General features: G+C 43.1%; 1 protein-coding gene across 6 annotated transcripts in view; it reads right to left on the reverse strand.

The window, feature by feature from the left end:
- The window catches only part of LOC140188740 (kazrin-like), a 709,679-nt gene that overhangs the window by 224,816 nt on the left and 464,227 nt on the right, over positions 1-20,636 (reverse strand). The window contains exon 1 of one of the 6 annotated variants that reach the window (XM_072245335.1): positions 7,109-7,311. The exons of the other annotated variants lie outside the window; for them this stretch is intronic. Coding sequence (XP_072101436.1) covers positions 7,109-7,130 — 22 coding nt within the window. The 5' untranslated portion in view covers positions 7,131-7,311. Of the gene's footprint in view, positions 1-7,108; positions 7,312-20,636 lie in introns of those variants that run through there. 6 annotated transcript variants of the gene reach the window in all.

A 20,636-nucleotide genomic window follows, 5' to 3' on the forward strand; every position in this document is an offset into this window, starting at 1 on the left:
CCATGTCCTCTTGTATTGAGCAGTGGTGCCCTGGGGAAGAGGCGCTGGGAATCCACTCTATCTATTCCTCTTATTATCTTGCACACCTCTATCATGTCTCCTCTCATCCTCCTTCTCTCCAAAGGGTAAAGCCCTAGCTCCCTTAATCTCTGATCATAATGCATACTCTCTAAACCAGGCAGCATCCTGGTAAATCTCCTCTGCACCCTTTCCAATGCTTCCAGATCCTTCCTATAGTGAGGTGACCAGAACTGGACACAATACTCCAAGTGTGGCCTAACCAGAGTTTTATAGAGCTGCATCATTACATCGCGACTCTTAAACTCTATCCCTCGACTTATGAAAGCTAACACCCCATAAGCTTTCTTAACTACCCTATCCACCTGTGAGGCAACTTTCAGGGATCTGTGGACATGTACCCCGAGATTCCTCTGCTCCTCCACACTACCAAGTATCCTGCCATTTACTTTGTACTCTGCCTTGGAGTTTGTCCTTCCAAAGTGTACCACCTCACACTTCTCCGGGTTGAACTCCATCTGCCACTTCTCAGCCCACTTCTGCATCCTATCAATGTCTCTCTGCAATCTTTGACAATCCTCTACACTATCTACAACACCGCCAACCTTTGTGTCGTCTGCAAACTTGCCAACCCACCCTTCTACCCCCACATCCAGGTCGTTAATAAAAATCACGAAAAGTAGAGGTCCCAGAACAGATCCTTGTGGGACACCACTAGTCACAATCCTCCAATCTGAATGTACTCCCTCCACCACGACCCTCTGCCTTCTGCAGGCAAGCCAATTCTGATGGTGGAAAGGGCTACAAAAGCATTTCTAAAAACCTGAGTGTTCATTAGTCCACAGTAAGAGAAACTGTCTACAAATGGAGGAAATTCAGTACTGTTGTTACTCTCGCTAGGAGAGGGCATCCTACAAAGATCAAACCAACAGCACAACGTGAAATGCTGGAGGAGGTAAAAAAGAACCTAAAGGTAGCAGCCAAGAATGACGTTCATGGAAGCACACCATGGAGGAAACCACAGCTCTCCAAAGGAAAGCATTACTGCACATCCCAGGTTTGCAAAAGACCACCTGGATGTTTCACAATGCTTCTGGGACAATGTTCTGTGGACAGATGAGACAAAAGTTGAACTTTTTGGCAGAAATGCACACCGCTATGTTTGGAGGAAGAAGGGCACTGCACACCAAAACCTCATTCCAACTGTGAAATATGATAGAGGGAGCATCATGGTTTGGAGCTGCTTTGCTGCCTCAGGACCTGGACAGCTTACAATCATTGAAGGAACAATGAATTCAAAATTGTATCAAGAACCTTACAGGAGAATGTAAGGGTAGTGGTTCGTCACCTGATGTTTAATAGAAGTTGGCTGATACAAGACAATGGTTCAAAACACATGAGTAAATCAACAACAGAACAGTTTAAAAAGAAGAAAGTTTGTGTTTTGGAATGGTCAAGTCAGAGTCCCGGTCTTAACCCAATTGAGATGCTGTAGCATGACCTGAAGGGGGCCGTTCATGCAAGGCATCCCAGAAATGTTGATGAGCTGGAAGTTTTATATGGAGGAATGGTCTAAAATTCCTCCTCTCTGTTGTGCAAGTCTGATCAGCAGCTACAGGAAATGTTTGGTGGAGGTTATTGCTGCTAAAGGAGGTTCTACCAGTTATTAAACAAATAGGTTCACATTCTTTTTCCAGCATGGACTGTGGATGATTAAACAATGTGCTCAACAAGGACATGAAAAGTACTGTTGTTTGTGTGTATTAGTTTAGGCAGATTGTGTTTGTCAGTTATTGTGACTGAGATGAAGATCAGACCACATTTTATGAGAAATTAATGCATAAAACCCTGTAACTGCAAAGGGTTCATGAACTTTTTCTTGCAACTGTATATTGTATTGTAATCTTTGCCAGTCTTCCACACTATCCACAACTCCACCAATCTTGGTATCATCCACAAATGTACTAACCCACCCATCTACATTTTCATCCAGGTCATTTATATACATTATGAACAGCAGAGGTCCCAGCACAGATCCCTGCGGAACTACACTAATTACAGACTTCCAGCTTGAACAAGTCCCTTCAACCCCTATCCTTTATCTTCTATATGCAAGCCAGTTCTGAATCCAGACAGCCAACTCGCTGCAGATCCCAAGCATCTTAATCTTCTGGATTAGCCTCCCTTGAGAGACTTCGATAAATGACTTACTAAGATCCATGTAGACAACATCCACTGCCCTACCCTCACCAATCTCATGGTGATGGTGTAGATAGGAGGGATTAGTGTTTGCACATTTTTGATTTATTTTTTAGCTGGTCTGGCACAAAACTGCGGTGTACTCTTCTATGTTCTACTAGACATGCCAGGACTTCTGGTATAAAACTCTCATGTGAAACAGTTGTTTAAAGTCTATCTGTAGAATGGACTACCATGATTTACTTTACAAAATAAAATAGATTTACTTTACAAAATAAAATAATTTGAATTATGAGCACTGAAGCAGGCAAATAATCATATGATATACTTCCAGATAATACCTCCTTGATCCTTACGGCCCTTTCTGCCAATTTACAAAGTGGATAAAAGCACTGGAACAGAATGACTAGACACATTGATTAAGCAAGCCTCAGCGTAGTTGTAACTTCACTCACAGCAAAACAGTCCAACGTACAGTCACTGATGAGCAACATTATCATTGCAGCTACAAAGAAGCCACCACGGCAGCTGTATTTCATTAGGAGTTTGAGGAGACTTGATATGTCACAAAAGACACTCACACATTTCTACAGATGTACCATGGAAAGCATTCTACCTGGCCGTATCACCGTCTGGTACGTAGGTGGAGGTGGGTGGCTACTGCACAGGATCGAAATAGGCTGCAGAGAGTTGTAAACTTAATCAGCTCCATCTTGAGCACTAGCCTACAAAGTACCCAGGACATCTTTAGGGAGCGGTGTCTCAGAAAGGCAGCGTCCATTATTAAGGACCTCCAGCACCCAGGGCATGCCCTTTTCTCACTGCTACCATCAGAAAGGAGGTACAGAAACCTGAAGGCACACACTCAACAATTCAGGAACAACTTCTTCCCCTCTGCCATCCGACTTCTGAATGGACATTGAACCCACGAACACCACCTCACTTTTTTAAATTTCTACTTTTGCACTACTTATTTCATTTAACTATTTAATATATATATATCTACTGTAATTCATTTTTTACTGTTATTATATATTGCATTGTATTGCTACCACAAAGAAATTTCACAACATATGCTGATGATATTCAACTTGATTCTGATTCTGAACCTGACAACGTACAGTTTCTACTGCACAACATGGCACTGCCCTTGCCTTTTAAACAGTTAATCTGATACAAGTTGTAGGAAGTGTCACATGCTCAATAAACCACAAGACTGACTGCAATATGCAGACACTAGAGAGACTGAAGATGCTGGAAAACTCGAGCAATACACATAAAATGTTGGAGAAAAATCAGGAGGTCAGGCAGCATCACTGGAGGGAAATGGACAGGCATCATTTTGGGCTACGACCACAAGTCCTGATGATAGGTCTTGGCCCAAAACCTCAACTGACAATTTCTGTCTGTAGATGCTGTGTGACCTGCTGAGTTCTTCCAGCATTTTGTTTGTATGGCAACATGTATATTGTTCTTCTAGGTAACAAATCCACATTGAAGAGTAGTTTGTCTGCTCACGCCATATCCTTGACTAACTGAAGATCTCCCCTGGTTTAAACTATTCATTCAAAGCACCCAATAAAGACAGGTTTCAATCTAGCCAGAGGGAGCTGGTAACCTTCCTGCAGTCCTTCTTAAAGAATATTTGATCTCTACAAAACATTAACTCCAGAATACTGCATTTTGGCATCTTCTCTCAGTAATCTGATGCACTGTGCTTCAGAAGTGAGAAGAAAATACATTTGTAAATGCATTTATGAGCTATTTTAAACCAGCATGAACAGAAAATGACAGAAACACTCACCAGCTCAGACAGCATCTATGGAAAAAGAAACCGGGCAAACATTTCAGGACAAAGACCTTTTGTTGACTGGAAATGTTACTCTATTTTAATTTGCACAGATGTGCCCTGGCCTACTGAATTTTTCTTTAATTTTCAGCTTTTATTTCAGATTTACCACACAGTTTTTTCTTATTTTACTTAAAGTGGCTCTTTCAAAAGACTATACGTCTGTCTTAAATTGATCCACTTGTCCACCTTGCACTGTATGCTCCTGGCATATACTTAGTCACACCTCCCATTCACAGCAGCACATGAGAACCAAGCATATTGCAGTGTGATATTTAACTATGGATGGCATCATCACCATGACTGATTATATTTACCAATTAAACCACACATTCCTCCTGCAAAAGCTCATCAGTATAATACCAGACTTAAAATAAAATTAAAATCATAACAGGTTGTAGAGTCTGAGTTTATGTTCCTTTGAGGATAAGAGATGAAGGAGAATTAATTAAACTCTGTAGTTTGATTAAGTGAGTTCATCAGATTGACAAAGGCCATTTCCTCTAGTGGGGAGTCCAGAATAAGAAGTCATCATCTTACAATTAAAGCCAGGAATTTAAAAGCTGGTGGAAAGCTGGGACAAGCACGCCAGTTTTCCCAGGGATCAATAAAGTATTACTATGACTATGACTATGTTTTCATTGGTGAGTCAGAGTGGAGAGAGTTAGAAGCTTCAAGTTTCTGGGTGTTAACAGCCCAGGTAACCTGCCCCGAGTCCTGCACATAGCTGCAAAACACAAAGAAGATGAGCCAATGCCTCTAGTTTATTAGAAGCTTGAGGGAGTTTGGCATGTCACAAATTTCTACTGATACACCGTTGTAAGAATCCTGACTACAGGCATCATAGGCTGGTATGCTAATTCCAATACATAGGAATGCATGAGGCTATAAAGGGTGGCAGGCTCAGCCCTCTTCACAATGACAGCACCTACAGAAGGCTCTACTCCACCTTTTATCCAGGACCCCCACCTTCCGGGTCATGTGCTCAGGCAGGAGGTACAGAAGCCTCAAGTCCCCCACCGCCATGTTCAGGAACAGCTATTTTCCTCCAACCAACAGATTCTTGCAGTGACCTACGCTAACTTAATCCTACCTCAAATTTAGGAGCTGGGGCATTATGTTGCAGAAATACAAGTCATTGTTGAAACTTGATCACCCCGTCACAGGGAAGTTATTGGCAAGCCGGAGGGAGTGCAGAGATTGACAAAGATGCTACCTGAACGAGAGGACTTGAGTTTTGGGGAGAGGTTGGCCACACTAGATTGTAGAATGAGATCAAGATCACTTAATGTCACTTCCTGTGCACAAATGTAAAGGAGAATGAAAAAATTGTAACTGCAGATACATGAAGCATAAATAATACTACAAAAGATAAAGAACACAATAATAACAAAAACACACAACGAAAAAACATACGGTCGTGCGTACATAGAGAGGGGGAGGGAGGGGGCAGGGGGAGAGAGATTATATGTCTATAAAATAGTGGGCTATACATAAAGTGACTGACAGGGAATAATAAAGTAGTGGTGGAGTTAGTGGGTGGAGGTGTTGATCAGCCTTACTGCTTGGGGAAGGTAACTGTTTTTGTGCCTGGTGGTCCTGGCACTGATACTACATAGCCTCCTCCCTGATGAGTATCAGCAGGGTGGGTGGGATCCTTCCTGACTTTACGGGCCCCTTTCTGACACCTTTCAGGAACCTGCAGCATTTTGAGAGTGTTACCTTTCAGTATATATGCCCCTGATGGCAGATAGGCTGGTGCCGGTGCCAGTGATGCATGGGGCTGTTCTGACTATCCATGGTAGAGCCTTGCTGTCCACTGCAGTGCAGTTTCCATACCAAGCAGTAATGCAGCTTTTTAGGGTGCTCCCTACTGTGCATCTGTAGAACAACGGGTGTATGATCAGCTCACTTCAGCCTCTTCAGAAAGTAGAGGCATTTGATGAGCTTTTTTGACTGTGTAGGATGTGTACTGGTACCGCGAGGGGATGTGTGTGATGTGTACTGCAGGAAGTTTAAAACTTCTTGCCGTTTCTGCTGCTGTGCTGGCGATGTGGGGCGGGGGGGGGGGGGGGTGTAAGTTTGCCTTAACTCTATAACCATCCCCTTTGTCTTGCTGACATTAAAGAAGAGGCTATTTGCCTAGCAACATACCTCAAACTCTTGGTGAACTTATAATAGTTTATAAAATCATGAAGATCAAAGACTTTCGCCGGTTTGGAGAGCTCAAAGCTAAAGGCGCGGATACAAAATAAGAGCGGAGAGATTTAATTAAGACTTGAGAAGTGACTTCTTTACAATGAGGATGGTGAGCACCAGAGGAAGTCATCGAGGTCAGTACAACTGCAACGTTTAAGAGACACTTGGATAGGTAGATGGAAGGCAAGAGTTTGGAGAATTATGGGCTGAGTACGGGCAACTGGGACTAGCAGGGAGGACTTCCAGCAGAGGGGCCAAAGGCCTGATTCGGTACTGTATTACTCTATAAATCAGCAAATGACGTCTCTCATTATGCAAAACACACAGCCGTGCACAAAAAAAGTCTGTTTTTCTCTTTACTGGCTTATATAATTTATGCTTTGTGCGTTGTCAAACCTATGCGCCTCTGATGCTACTGCGGGCACGATTTCCATTATATCTGTCCTTCGCAGCACTTGCGTACCTGGTGTTAAACTCGACTTGAATCGATGAAATCTAAATCAATCTGCATCCCCCCTGCAAAATAAAACTGCTGAGGACCACGTGTTGTGGGCGGGGGGACGCAATAAAAATAATCAAACGAGCTGACAGAAAGTTTCAGTGGCGTGAGAAATGGAAGCAAGAGAAGTAAGTGGGCCAGGCGAGCCAAGATTCGGGAAGGGGGTAGCAGGGCGGAGGGGCAGAACGGCCTGCTGCTCGGGAGCTTTCGCCGACTCCAACGCGGCGGGAGGCGATGCAGGTCGGCGGGCCGAGAGCAGGCCGGGCGCGGTCGACAGCCGGGGAGACGGACCGCGGCGGGGTCCGTGTTGATCCCTCCCCCCCCCCCGACCCCACGGCACTCACAGTCTTCCCTGTCCGACTTCATTGCCCCGAGCAGGCCCGTTGTGTGCGCGGGTGTACGGGGGAGAGCTCTCTCCCAGCTCCTCTCTGTGTCACCGTGCGTTGCTGTTGCTGCTGCTGCTCCTCCTCCCAGCCCAGGAGGAAGCCGGCGGAGCTTCACCTGCACTGGCAGGAATTTGACCCCCGGGACGCTGGCTCCCTGCTCAAACATGATCTCACGAGGAGGCGGCCAGACACTGGGAGAGCTCCTGCCCGGCACACTAGAATGGGTGCTGAGAGGGGAATTCCCTTCCGCAGCTTGTAATTCGATCCCACAACCTGTTCCTATTGTCTCTGGATCCTAAAGCTCTCCTCTCAGGTGGCGGCTCACCTTGTTATAAAGAGAGCTGCCTCTCCCAAACCCTAACTGAGGGGATCGGCTCCCTGGGAACCTCAGCTCTGCAAACTCAGCCTCAAGGGGAGAAGCTTTCTTTATTTCTTTTCTGTCTGGTTTACATTTGGATTTATGAGATGATTGCAGGATCGCGGGCTCAGGGATTTTTTTTTGCCGACAAGGCTGCCAAACGCCTGCTGACACCTGCATCATGGAATCGGTATAAATGACTTGTGTAAAGAACTCAACATTGTTATTCGACTCTGTCAACCTCGTGGTTTGTAAAATTGCTTTACAGCCCCTGAAATGCTTTTCAAAAAAAAGTGCAGCAACTGTTGTAAAACAAGAAATATAACAGTCAATATGTGCGCAGCAAACTTAAATAAACAGCTTTAAAAAAAAGACCAGACAATATCTACCCCTCCCACCCATGTTGATAATAGGATGTTTATTGGCCAAATTTTCCTTGCATTTTGGAAAAAAAACCCTCAGAATCACCAAAAAGACAACAGCTTTTCAGTTCTCACTGTGATAGTGCGTTTTTCTTTAAGAGATTAGCTGCATTTATTGGTAACAGCTTCCTTTCAATTACAGCGGCTCACAGCAACAATACAGTACATTTACACCCTTTGAAACAAATTCCAACTGGATATCAAACTGGCTGAGAGTTTGGGTGGATTGGCTTTGTCATTATAACATATCAATAAAGCTTTCATATTTGAGGCTTATTCACAGTTTGCTCAGTTTACTGTTAACTACAAATAGGTTGTGAGGAATATCACATCAGTGGGAAAGCAGTCCTTCCCAACATCTCAAAATGTGAGGTCATAAACAAGAAATTTGTGTTTTTATTCTCAGAGTTTCTGGCAAAAAATAACAACAGAAAATTCTATCACAAACATGAGAAAATCTGTAGATGCTGGAGACCATTTACTCTTTTCCATAGATGTTCCTCCAGCATTTTGTGTGTGTTGCAGGAGAAAATTGTGCTTGATGAGGTGAAAATAGGCTCTGTCAGTTACAATCATACACAATCACAGTCCACCTAATTTGATTTGCAAATAATGTATTACATTCCTTCATTGGCAGTCGCTCAGGGTCAAGGACCTGCTTCTGCTGTGGTCCATGAGGGGGTACCCAATGAGGACAATATGTGACTTCTAAGTTCTACAACAGATGAGACAGAAGCGATTGAAGGGACAACTGGGTGCTGATCTCCTGTCATTGAAACTGGGCTTCTGTGTCCCCCTGACATATGATCTTGTGGTGTGCCTCAGGGATCTGCTCTGGGACCCCTTTTCTTCGTGACTTTTATAAATGACCTGGATGAGGAAGTGGAGGGATGGGTTAGTAAATTTGCTGACGACACAAAGGTTGGTGGTGTTGTGGATAGTGTAGAGGGCTGTCAGCGGTTACAGTGGGACATTGATAGGATGCAAAACTGGGCTGAGAATTGGCAGATGGAGTTCAACCCAGATAAGTGTGCGGTGGTTCGTTTTGGTAGGTCAAATATGATGGTAGAATATAGTATTAATGGTAAGACTTTTGGCAGTGTGGAGGATCAGAGAAATCTTGGGGTCTGTGTCCATAGGACATTCAAAACTGCTGCGCAGGTTGCCTCTGTGGTTAAGAAGGCATACAGTGCATTGGCCGCCATCAATCGTGGGTTTGAGTTTAGGAGTTGAGAGGTAATGTTGCAGCTGTATAGGGCCCTGGTCATACCCCACTTGGAGCACTGTGCTCAGTTCTGGTCGCCTCACTACAGGAAGGATGTGGAAACCATAGAAAGGGCACAGAGGAGATTTACAAGGATGTTGCCTGGATTGGGAAGCATGTCTTATGAGAATAGGTTGAGTGAACTTGGCCTTTTCTCCTTGGAGCGACGAAGGATGAGAGGGGACCTGATAGGGGTGTATAAGATGATGAGAGGCATTGATTGTGTGCATAGTCAGAGGCTTTTCCCCAGGGCTGAAGTGGCTAACACGAGAGGGCACAGTTTTAAGGTGCTTGGAAGTAGGTACAGAGGGGATGTCAGGGGTAAGTTTTTTTATGCAGAGAGTGGTGAGTACGTGGAATGAGCTGCTGGCAGCGGTGGTGGAGGCAGATACAATAGGGTCTTTTAAGAGACTCCTGGATAGGTACATGGAGCTTAGAAAAATAAAGGGCTATGGGTAACCCTAGGTAATTTCTAGTAAGTACATGTTCGGCACAGCATTGTGGGCCAAAGGACCTGTATTGAGCTGTAGGTTTTCTCTGTTTCTTAGTGCCATTCACAAGTTCTCCACTTTGAGTAGCCATGGGTCAAGGATTCTCAGTTACCGGAGGGAACATTACATCTTTTCAAGAAAATTTCGAGAATAAGCTTGAACTTTTTTTTCCTGCTTTCTACCTGGTAATCTCATCAGTTAAAGGGCTCAGGATTAAAGCTCTCCAGACTCGGAACAAAACATCGACTGTTTACTCTTTTCCATAGCTGCTGCCTGGCCTGGTTTTGGGAGTATGGTGTCACTGATAGACTGTTTTGGAAATGCACCTGGTGTTGCTTTATAGATCTTTAACAGTCACTTGGTTCCAAAAAGAAGTGAGACAATTTAGAATGCATGGGTGGAGGCATAGTTATGGGTTAATGTTGTCCCGAAAGCTGGGAAGTTATCTTCATTTTTGATTTTATATGGCAGGCAGAGCCATAATTTAAAGCATAATTAACAACTCTACAACATAGCACTCTTTCACCATAGCATTGATGTGTCAGCTAAGTTCTGTACCATTGTAAGGCTTCAAACCACAACTTCCTGACTAAAGGGCCTAATCAAAAATGATGTCTGATTGCTCTTGCTTTGGCAATAGTCTGATTCATATTCCAGATGGAGGCTGCTTTCTCAAAGGAACCAAACAAATTCACACCTGTATTGTGAGGTGTGTCCTGAGACTGAATCTGTTGTGGGACAGACTGAGCTTTGATGTGCATCTGACCGTGACCTGAGATTGTTTTTAATACCATCCAGTTTAAACTGACTTGGCTCTGGATTTAACCCAGACTATACCTGACCTTGGTATACAAATTGCTGACATCAGGTTTCTACAATGGAAAAGAGTTCTGAAAATTTGCTTTAAAATATGAAAACTCAAAACTCAATAAATTGCTGAGAGTGAAAACAACAAAATATTCAACAAAATAAAACCAGGTGTGAGCCACTTTGCCCATCGAGCATGTTCCAAACTTCAAAGTAGATTGATTATTGAAGTACATTTATGTTACCCTATACTACCTTGAGATTCAAATTTTGCAGGCATTAAAAGCGAAGAATACAATGAAATTTTACAAAAAGACTAACAAACAATATGCAAAAAAAGACAAACTCTGCAATAAAAATAATAGAGAACATGACTTGTAAAATCCTTGGAAGTGAGTCTGTAAGTCATAGAATCTTTGTATCCATTCATTCCATTAAAAGAAGAGTACTGATCTCTGTTTTGATTGATTTCAATATCACAGCCATCCAGCAGATTCCATAAGATTCATTAGCCTCTGTGTGAAGAAATGTCTTCTCATTCTTCCCTACCTCTTACTCTGAGACTGACCCCAGTTCCAGAGTCCTAACCCAGGAGAAATATACTTCCTGCATCCAGCCTCTGTAGAACTACGAGAATTTTATAAATCCCAGTGAGGCATCTTCTCAACATGTACAAGCCCAACTCACTCAATCTCTCCTTGGTTGGCAAATCCTCCATCACTAAAACTAGTCCAGTAAATATTTGCTGCATTCTTTCTATGATACCTATAGTTATCTCTTAAGGAAAAGTGACCAAAGCTAAATAATCCAGGTGCAGCCTCAGCAAGACCCTACATAATTCATATAAGGCTTCTTTACTCCTGTACTTAAATCCTTTCAAATAAAATCCGAAGTACTATCTGCTCTCTTAACTGCTTACTGCAGCTGATTGTGATCTTCCCTTTCTTTTGGCATGTGCCTGCGTATGTGTGAGTCTGTGCGTGTGTGTCTGCGTGTCCATACGTGCGTCCATGATGATGTCTTTTTCATGGCTTTTACAAGGCGCGGAGTGAGAGAGAGAGACTGTGTGGTGCGCCACTCCTCACACAGACATTTTCGCAGTATTTTCCCTTTATTTTACGAGGTCGAGTTACGATCTCGACACTCAACCCAGCGCGGATGGAAAGCGTACTTGGGAGCGGACCCGATTAGTTTTGAGCCTGGCATCCTCCGCTCCCGGGTCCGGCACCGATGTCGTTGCGCCACCAGCCGGCCCTGATTGTGATCTTTCAGTTACTTGTGACATGGACATCAAGGTCAATAAATCGCAATCTATTACCATATGATGATTAATCCACTTCTGTTTTTTTTAACCAAAATGGATGATCTCACATTTTACCAAATTATATTCTATCTACCAAGTTCCCATCCACTCTCTTAGTTTGTTAACAAATCCCTCAAATCATTAAATCCCCCTTACAACACACGATCCTAATTTTGTATCAACAAATTTAGAAATGTGACATTTGGTCCCATCAACATTACCATTGGTAGAGCTGCAGTCACAGCAACACTCATTGCCCTACTGGTTACATCCTGCCAGATTGCGAGGGGCTTGTTTATTCTCACTATTTGATTTCTGTCTGTTGATAAATTCTCTGTCTGTACCAATACATTACCTCCAGTTCTTTCTGATTTAACCTTATTGAACAATGTCTTGTATGGGACCTTACTGGAAAGCCTTCTGTAAATCCAAATGTACCACATCCAGTAGCTCCTCATAATTTATTCAATTAACAATATCATTGGACCTTGAGTAGATTAATGATTTTCCTTTCAGAAATCCAAACTAACCCAGCTCATCCTATTATCCTTTTCCTGACCTCTTCCATATCTTTCAAAACTCCAGGATACCGTATAGATTATCAGGTCATTGTTACTTACTAGCTTTCGGACTCACCAACTTCTGCAATACTTCTCTTTTACTAATGTTGCTTTCTCTAAGTTTTTCAGTATTGTCATACCCTTGGTCCTCTGGTGTTTTTGAAAACTTTATTTGTAGCTTCTGTGATGAAAAGACACAAAATACTTGTTTGATTGTGCTGGCATTTCCTTAATCCCCATTACAAAGTCTCCCACATTTGTCCCTTTTTGCCATTTACATGATCCTCTAGTTTTTTTCCTTCAGACATACCAGCTTTTCCTTCAGACATTACAGTCCATTTTACATTTCTCACCAAATTATTCCCACATTTTGACTTCATTTTATCAATTTCTTATTCCTCTTTTGCTTCAGTTCTAAAATGTCTCCAATTGTTAGGCCTACTGCTGTTGTAACTTCATAAGCCTATTCCTATAACATCATCTTTAATTTCTCCTGCACTCAGGAAAGCACCACCTTATCTGTTGTGCTTTCGAGCCATCAAGATTCTTTGTTCAAAACATGTTTATTCCTTTACATGCTAACCTTTTAATGTATCTTCCCAATTCACCCCTCCTTCCTTTGCAGTATTCTTTATTTAGATTAAGACTCTTGATTTCCAGTTGAATTGTACGATGTACAAACTCAAAATTTCAATCTATATTGCAGTTGCCCTTCATACAGCCCTTTATTACAGGGTTATTAATTAATCCATTTTCATTATGCAACTCAAGATGTAGAATAGCTTTAAAAGGTAGTTGGTTCCTTAACATACTGATATATAAACCATTTTATAAATACTTTGCTTCCTGAAGGTCATCATAGCCCGGAGAGATAGAGGGATAAGCTCCCACTACCTATTAAATGCTCCCAGTGGCATGTGTCTCAAATGGCCTCTGACAACCAAGTCCAGTTTCTGGCCTTCATGCGTGGTTTAACTACTCAGCCCAGCAGAACCATTTCTACTGACAGGAGAAGGGGAAACGATGGGTCACTGATGCCTTAAAACCAGTCGCTTTGGCCAGATGGGGCTCATCAGGTCTAGTAAAAGGATCTCAAACCACCACTGCACACCCACTCACAGGGAAGGCTTCGGGAGTAAACCCCCAGGAAAAATCCATAGCTGGAGTACCTAAGGTAGTCCTATGTTGAGTTCAATGCTGACTGTCAAACCCTGTGACGCCACTGGTGCTAAACTGTATCATCAGCTGTGTGGAGAGAGGGAGGCTGCTGCACGGGCAACTGCTGGTTCTCCAAATCCCGGGCTTGAGTATTGGCTTGTGTATTACATAGCCAACTAGAACGCAATATCCATGTTCAACCCCAACCTACAGAGGGTCTTTTATATACATATTTTTAACATATATATAGGCTCTTCCATATTGCTATTAATTTGCCCTGGCCTATTTTTATGTAGTCTGAAATCACATGTGTTTAATGTATTACCTGCGCTATCTACACTTTCAATGCCTTTCCTGATATTGTAACCAGAGCTTGATTGCCTTTAAACAACTCCCACGCTGATTTTCTACCCTTTACTCTTTCTTAGGGTCACCTAGACTGTAACACATAGGGATAAAATTAGGCCATTCGGTCCATCAGATCTGCCTCACCATTTCATCATGGCTGATTTAGAATTTCTCTCAACCCCATTCACCCTGTAACTAGTCAAGAACCTATCAATGTCCATTTTAAATATATGCAATGATTTGGCCTCCATGCTGTCTGCAGCAATGTATTCTACCATCTGACTAAATAAATTCCTCCTCCTCTGTGTTCTAAAGGGATGTCCTTGTACTCAAAGGTTGTGCTCTCTGGTCTTAGACTACCCCACTATAGGAAACATCCTCTCTAGGTCCACACTATCTAGGCTTTTTCAATATTCAATAGGTTTCAATGAGATCTCTCTTCTTTCTTATAAACTCCAGTGAGTACAGGACCATACCCATCATACGCTCATCATACATTTGAACCTTTCATTCTCAGAATCATTCGCATGAACCTCCTCTGGGTCCTCTCCAATGCCAGCGCACCATTTCTTAGATCAGGGGTCCAAAATTGCTCACAACACTCCATGTGCAGTCTGACCAAAGCCTTATTAAAGCCCCGCATTACATCCTTGCTTTTATATTCTAGTCCTCTCAAAATGAATGCTAACATTGCATTTGCCCACATTACCACTGACTCAACCTGCAAGTTAACATTTAGGGATCCTGCACGAGGACTCCCAAGTTCCTTTGCGCCTCAGAGTTTTGCTTCCCATTTAGAAAATAGCCTATGCCTTTATTTCTTCTCCAAAAGTGCATAACCATAAGCTGCCTTGCACTATATTCCATCTGCCACTCCTTGGGATCACCCCTACTATGTCCGAGACCCCCTGCTTCCTCAATACTACCTGCCCCTCCACATATCTTTGTATCATCCGCAGACTTGGTCATCCTGACCATTGATATATAATGTGCAAAGAAGCAGTCCCAACACCGACTCCTGCAGCACACCATTATTCACTGGCAGCCAACCAGAAAAGGCCCCCTTTATTCCCACTTTTTGCCTCCTGCCAATCAGCCAATCTTTTATCCGTGCGAGTAAATTTCCTGTAATACTACGAGCTCCTATCTTGTTAAGCAGCCTTATGTGTGACACCTTTATCAAAGGCATTCTGAAAATCCCAAGTAAACAACACCCACAAACTCTCTCTTGCCTACCTTGCCTGTTATTTCCTCAATGTATTCTAACAGATTTGCCAGGTAAGATGTACCCTTAAGGAAACCAGGCTGTGCCCCCAAGCACCCTGAAGCTTTACCCTTTATAATTAACTCTAACATCTTGTCAACCACTATTCAGGCCAACTGGCCTATAATTTCCTATCTTTTGCCATATCAGTTGATCCAAGATCAATTCTCACCACTGCACTGATTTCACACCATACTATTAGAGCTGTACAACCTCCTTTATGTTTTTGCCTGCCCTTCCTACATGTTGAATACTTTAGAATATCAGCTCCAGGTTCTTCTCATCCTCCTGACACACTTTTCAAATGGAAGCTGATCAAACCCATTTACTTCCACCTATGCCATTTTAAATCATCCACCTTGTTATAAAAGCTGTCAGCATAGCCTGCCACTGACACTGACCCCAAAGAGACACTTGATACATCCATCGACATAGTTAAAAAGAAGCCTGGGTAATGTACTGAGCCTAGCTGGTATGGCTCGGCACAGTCTGGCTGGAACCCGAATACTCTGGCTGAACACACACCCAACTGGACCTGAATCACTCGTGAATATTTATGTCCCATCTCTAGTTTGTATTGGTAACAAGCTCTAATCCTTTCACACAGCGAGTTCACCTTTTAAATAATGACCTGAAGTTCCAGTTTACTGTTTCAAAACAAAACCACCCAGCTATTTGTTCACATTATTTCAAGCAATCCTGTAATACAATAGCAAATGCCCCTTCTCGCACTAAGCAATGGGTAGAGTGGAGCTCCATTACCAAGTGTTCAATTGTCCAATTTTAAATGGAAACCAGGAGACAAACTCTCTGGACCAAGACATTCCAGTGATCTGGAAACATGGAAACAGTCTGTGAGATTAGGACAATTTTCACAATCTGTGGATATCCCGACATATAGATTGTTAATTGGCTCCAAAGGTAGTCATAGCCGAAGGGTGGTAGTGGGGACAAGTTCCCACTGCTAAACAAATGCTCTTCATGGCGTGTGTCTCAAACAACCTCTGACAACCAGTCCAACTCCTGGCCTTCACGTGTGGCATAGTTCTTATGTCCGGCGGAGCTGTTCTCACTGACAGGAGAAGGGGCAACGGCGGGCGCCTTAAAACCAGTTGCTCCGGGCAGATGGGGCTCGTTAACCACAGATGGTAGCTCATCTAGGAGAGGGAAAACTCCAATGTCGAACCTCCACTGCCTTGCGGCTATACCTGCTCACGGGAAAGGCTTTGGGAGTAAACCCAGAGGAAAAATCTGGAGCCGGAGTCCCGAAGGCGGCTGACTGCTGTACCCAGCACTGGCACGGCAACTCCTGTGATGCTGCTGGCTCCAAACTGTATCGACTCTCGTCGTTCCTTTGGACCTGTCATCAGCATGGAGAGGGGGGTCCCACTGCATGGGCAACAGCCGGATCTCCGTACCAACTCTGCCCTGGCTTGCGCCCTGGAAAGGCCACTTCTAGTGACTACCAGAGGCGCAGTACCCATGGTCAACCACGACCGACGGAGGCCACACACACACACAGTTAATTAAGGAGGAGAGCAGGTCAGGGCTTGAAAATTCTTGGGGTACTTCAAGTCAAGGAAGTACCTCCATAGTGCTTTTGTTTGGAAGTCATTGGCAGTAATCCACATATCACACGTATCTAAATCATCCACATAAAACATAACCAGTGTATGATAAACTGCTTCATCCAGAAATCCGGAGAAGTACGCATTCCATGAGTCAGAATCAGAATCAGGTTTACTATCACCGGCATATGTCGAGAAATTTGGTTCCTCTGCGGCAGCGGTACAATGCAATACAATCTGATTTCTAAATGGACGTTGAACTTGCCATGTGATTTCTAAAAGGACATTGAATCCATGGACACCACCTCACTTTTTTTTCTGGTAATTTTTTTTTCTGTATTTGTACTATTTTTAATTTAACTATTCAGTATGCATACATATACTTACTGTAATTGACGTAGTCACTTATTCTATTTATTTATTTATTGACATTTTCTATATCATATATTGCATTGTACTGCTGCTGCTAAGTTAACAAATTTCACGAAATATTAAACCTGATTCTGTTCATCCAGAAAAAAAAACTGTGAATTACAGTATATATATAAAACTGTAAAATTAAATAAGTAGTCCATTCAGAAAGCTGATGGCAGAGTGGAAGAAAGCTTTATTCACTTTATTGACTGCCTCTATTACATAAAGCATGATCTCTGATGTACTGTGTCTAATCTTCAGTGAGCCTCAAAACATGGTGGATATGGGCACAGGAATCATCGCTGGGAGCCTGCTGCTGCGAAGGCCTGCAAGGATAGCTTCGTCCTGGAAGCTATCCTTTTACTGTCAGCAGAAGCTGGGAATGTTGATTACACTGCAGCAGCAAATATACCAAGTACTCAATGTTTTGGATGGTTTAGTTCCAGCTGATCTGGTCTGTGAGTGGTGTGTGTTTATGTCTATGGTTATGTTCCAATCCATCATGGTCCACTTCTCAATATCATCATCCTTCTTCTGTTAAAATAACCCACTGAGAACCTATATCTTTCTCATTCTATCTTCTGGGCTTTCTTTTGCTTAACTGCTCCCTTGCATTGGCGATTGTGCCAAAAGCCCTGAAACTTCCTGTCCAAAACTCTCTTGATTCCATTTAAGATGTTCCTTTACATGATCTTATTGAGCCCTAATCTCTCACTTACTACCCATACCTTTTCGTCTTTAAGGTTACTGTCAAGAACCTTGGGGCATTTAACAAGTCAAATGGTCAATGTTGCTTGCATATAGAGTAGAATGAAAGAGAAGAAAGGAGAATTGGTACATTGATGTCACAGGCAAGGCTGTATCTTCATTCACAATATCAAGCCGACTGAGTATCTCAATGTAAATTTATTATCAAAGTACAAGCCCTGAGATTCTAACAAATTCACAGTAGCTACCCAAAAGAATCAATGAAAAACTACACAAAAATGGACAAACGACCAATGTGCAAAAGAAGACAAAGTGTGCAAATACAAAAAAAACAAATAAAAGGAATAATAAATAAATAGGTAATATGTAAAATTGAGAAGGTGAGTTGTAGAGTCCTTGAAAGTCAGTCCATAGGTTGCGGAATCATTTCAATGTGGAGGTCAGCGAAGTTATCCATGATGTTTCATGAGCTGGAGGTTTGAAGGGTAATAACTGTTCCTGAACCAGGTGGTGTGGGACCCAAGGCCCCTGCACCTCCTTCCTGATGGCAACAGTGAGCATGGCCTGAATGGCGAGGTCTTTGATGATGAAAAGCCTAATATTTAGGTTTACAATGGCAAATTGGAAGTTATTAGCTACCAAGAACCCTCCGCTCACCTCAAAAACTGCCCTTAGTGCAATGGAACAAGAGGAGTAAAGTAATAAGATCATGTAAAGCTAATAAGTTTCACAAGACCCAGATATTTTATGAAGGCACATAATTGGATGAGTAGAGATAACAGGCTCCTCCTCACTGCTGTGACTAACACTGTTAGCCTGAAGAAAATATTAAGAGCGTCTCCTTGGTGACGCAACATGGAACCGATTTATTTGAATGGAGCAATTACCACATTCTCTGGCTGAGAAGGAGACAAAAGGACGGAGGAATCTCAAAACACTGAAAGCTATAGCCAAAGAAGGAAGGAACAGGAGGAGGAAAGGTTGACATATAACATCTTATCATCTCTGAAATACCTCTCATGCCATAGCTGACTTTGTACTGAAGTAATGGGTCTTTAGTGGAAAACAGATGATAATAAGTCAATGGGAATTATGGAGAGGGGTGTAACCAGGTGGCTCCCTCACTCTCATGTGTATTATTCTATCAAGTTCTCAATTAAATATTGGAAAATCTGGCAACCGTTTTGGCCACACGATACTCTACAAACTGCAGAGAAATGAATATCCAATTGTTCTAAGTTGAATGAGAAAGGCTGACCTACAGAGCAGAGGAACTCACTCTTTTTCACTTTACTCTTCATCTAATCAGGGCTTTACCTGACCTGAGAACAAAAGACCTCTGTGTGGTGGGGTAGTTGGGGGGGGGGGGGGGGCATGATGAGATTCCGGCCGAGGCTCCGAAAGAACAATCCGACATTTGACGAGTGGGATAAACAGTTTCATGAGAGACCAGTCACTCATTTAACACCGTTAAACAAAATTATATTATCATCTGTCACTGCTCAGTTTGTATAATGAATTCCAGCCTCAGGTGACACCACATTTGTCTTCCTCACAAAATTTGTGGCGTGCTGGCAGACAGGGCGAGGAGCCAGAACCACCTCCTGTATATGAGGGTGTTCTGCTTAAATGCTACGATGAGAAGTCCAATATTCATAGCTGGGAGAAACTGGAACTGCTGCATTCCAACAGGTCTCTGGAATGTCCTTTTTTTTAATCTGGATCATTAGATAATTCATAGAATGATTAGCTCTGTGAAAACGCACACCCTGAATTGTAGCGAGGAGTCGCACAGGGCAGGAGGGCCGAGCCTCGACTCCCCATCTGTGCCTTCAGCCAGGAGAGCTTTGAGCCATGGAAATCTGGCCTCCTGTTTAAGAACCCTTTCTCCTGTCGGAGTACGTGTGGATTCTTGGTGAATGGGGAGGCAAAAACAGTGCAAAAATGCCACCTGACAAAATACCAGAGACCTATTAAGTGGTCACGCCTCAGAGTTAGAGGTTTCAAAGGTACATTTAATGTCAGAGAAATGTATGCAATATACATCCTGAAATGCTTTTTCTTCGCAACTATCCACGAAAACAGAGAGGTGCCCCCAAAGAATGAATGACAGTTAAATGTTAGAACCCCAAAGCACGCCCCCCAGCTCTCCTTCCTCCCACACAGAAGCAACAGCAAAGCAACGATCCCCCCTCCTTCCACCAGCAAAAAAAAGCATCGGCACCCACCACCGAGCACTCAAGCAAAGCAACAGACTTGCAGTACCCCAAAGACTACTCGTTCACCCAGTATTCGACATATCATAGGCTCTCTCTCTCCCTAATAAGGGAGAAAGAGATATCTCCATTTCACAGCGGGAGGGGAGACATAACAAACAACTCGCTGTTTTACGATGTTAAAAGCCCGTTGCGTCGCTTTTTCCGAGCCCTGTGCCCAAAGATCTCAGGTCTCCGAGCACACAGGCAGAGATCTTCCGATTCCCAAGACACACCGATTTCCTGCCGGGACACTGACCTTCGACCTGCCCGTCACCACAGCCACGAGATCCCGGGTCTCCGAAGGCAAGCTAAGCTCTTAGGCCACATCCTTGGCATGCAGAAATAGACAGCATATACTGCACAAAAGCAGACCATTCAGCCCGAGTAGTCTGTGCTAGTATTTATCGTCCACTCTAGCCAACATCCATCTTTCCTCATTTAAATCTACTTGATATTCTTAACAGCCTTCTGATTCATTTGCTTGTCTTTAAGTATGCTTGCTCTATTTACTTCATGCTCTCTCTGTGATAATGGGTTCCATATTGTCACTCATTTGGTTGAGA

This window comes from Mobula birostris, chromosome 27 (assembly GCF_030028105.1).
Source record: "Mobula birostris isolate sMobBir1 chromosome 27, sMobBir1.hap1, whole genome shotgun sequence".
Classification (NCBI taxonomy): Eukaryota; Metazoa; Chordata; class Chondrichthyes; order Myliobatiformes; family Myliobatidae; genus Mobula; species Mobula birostris.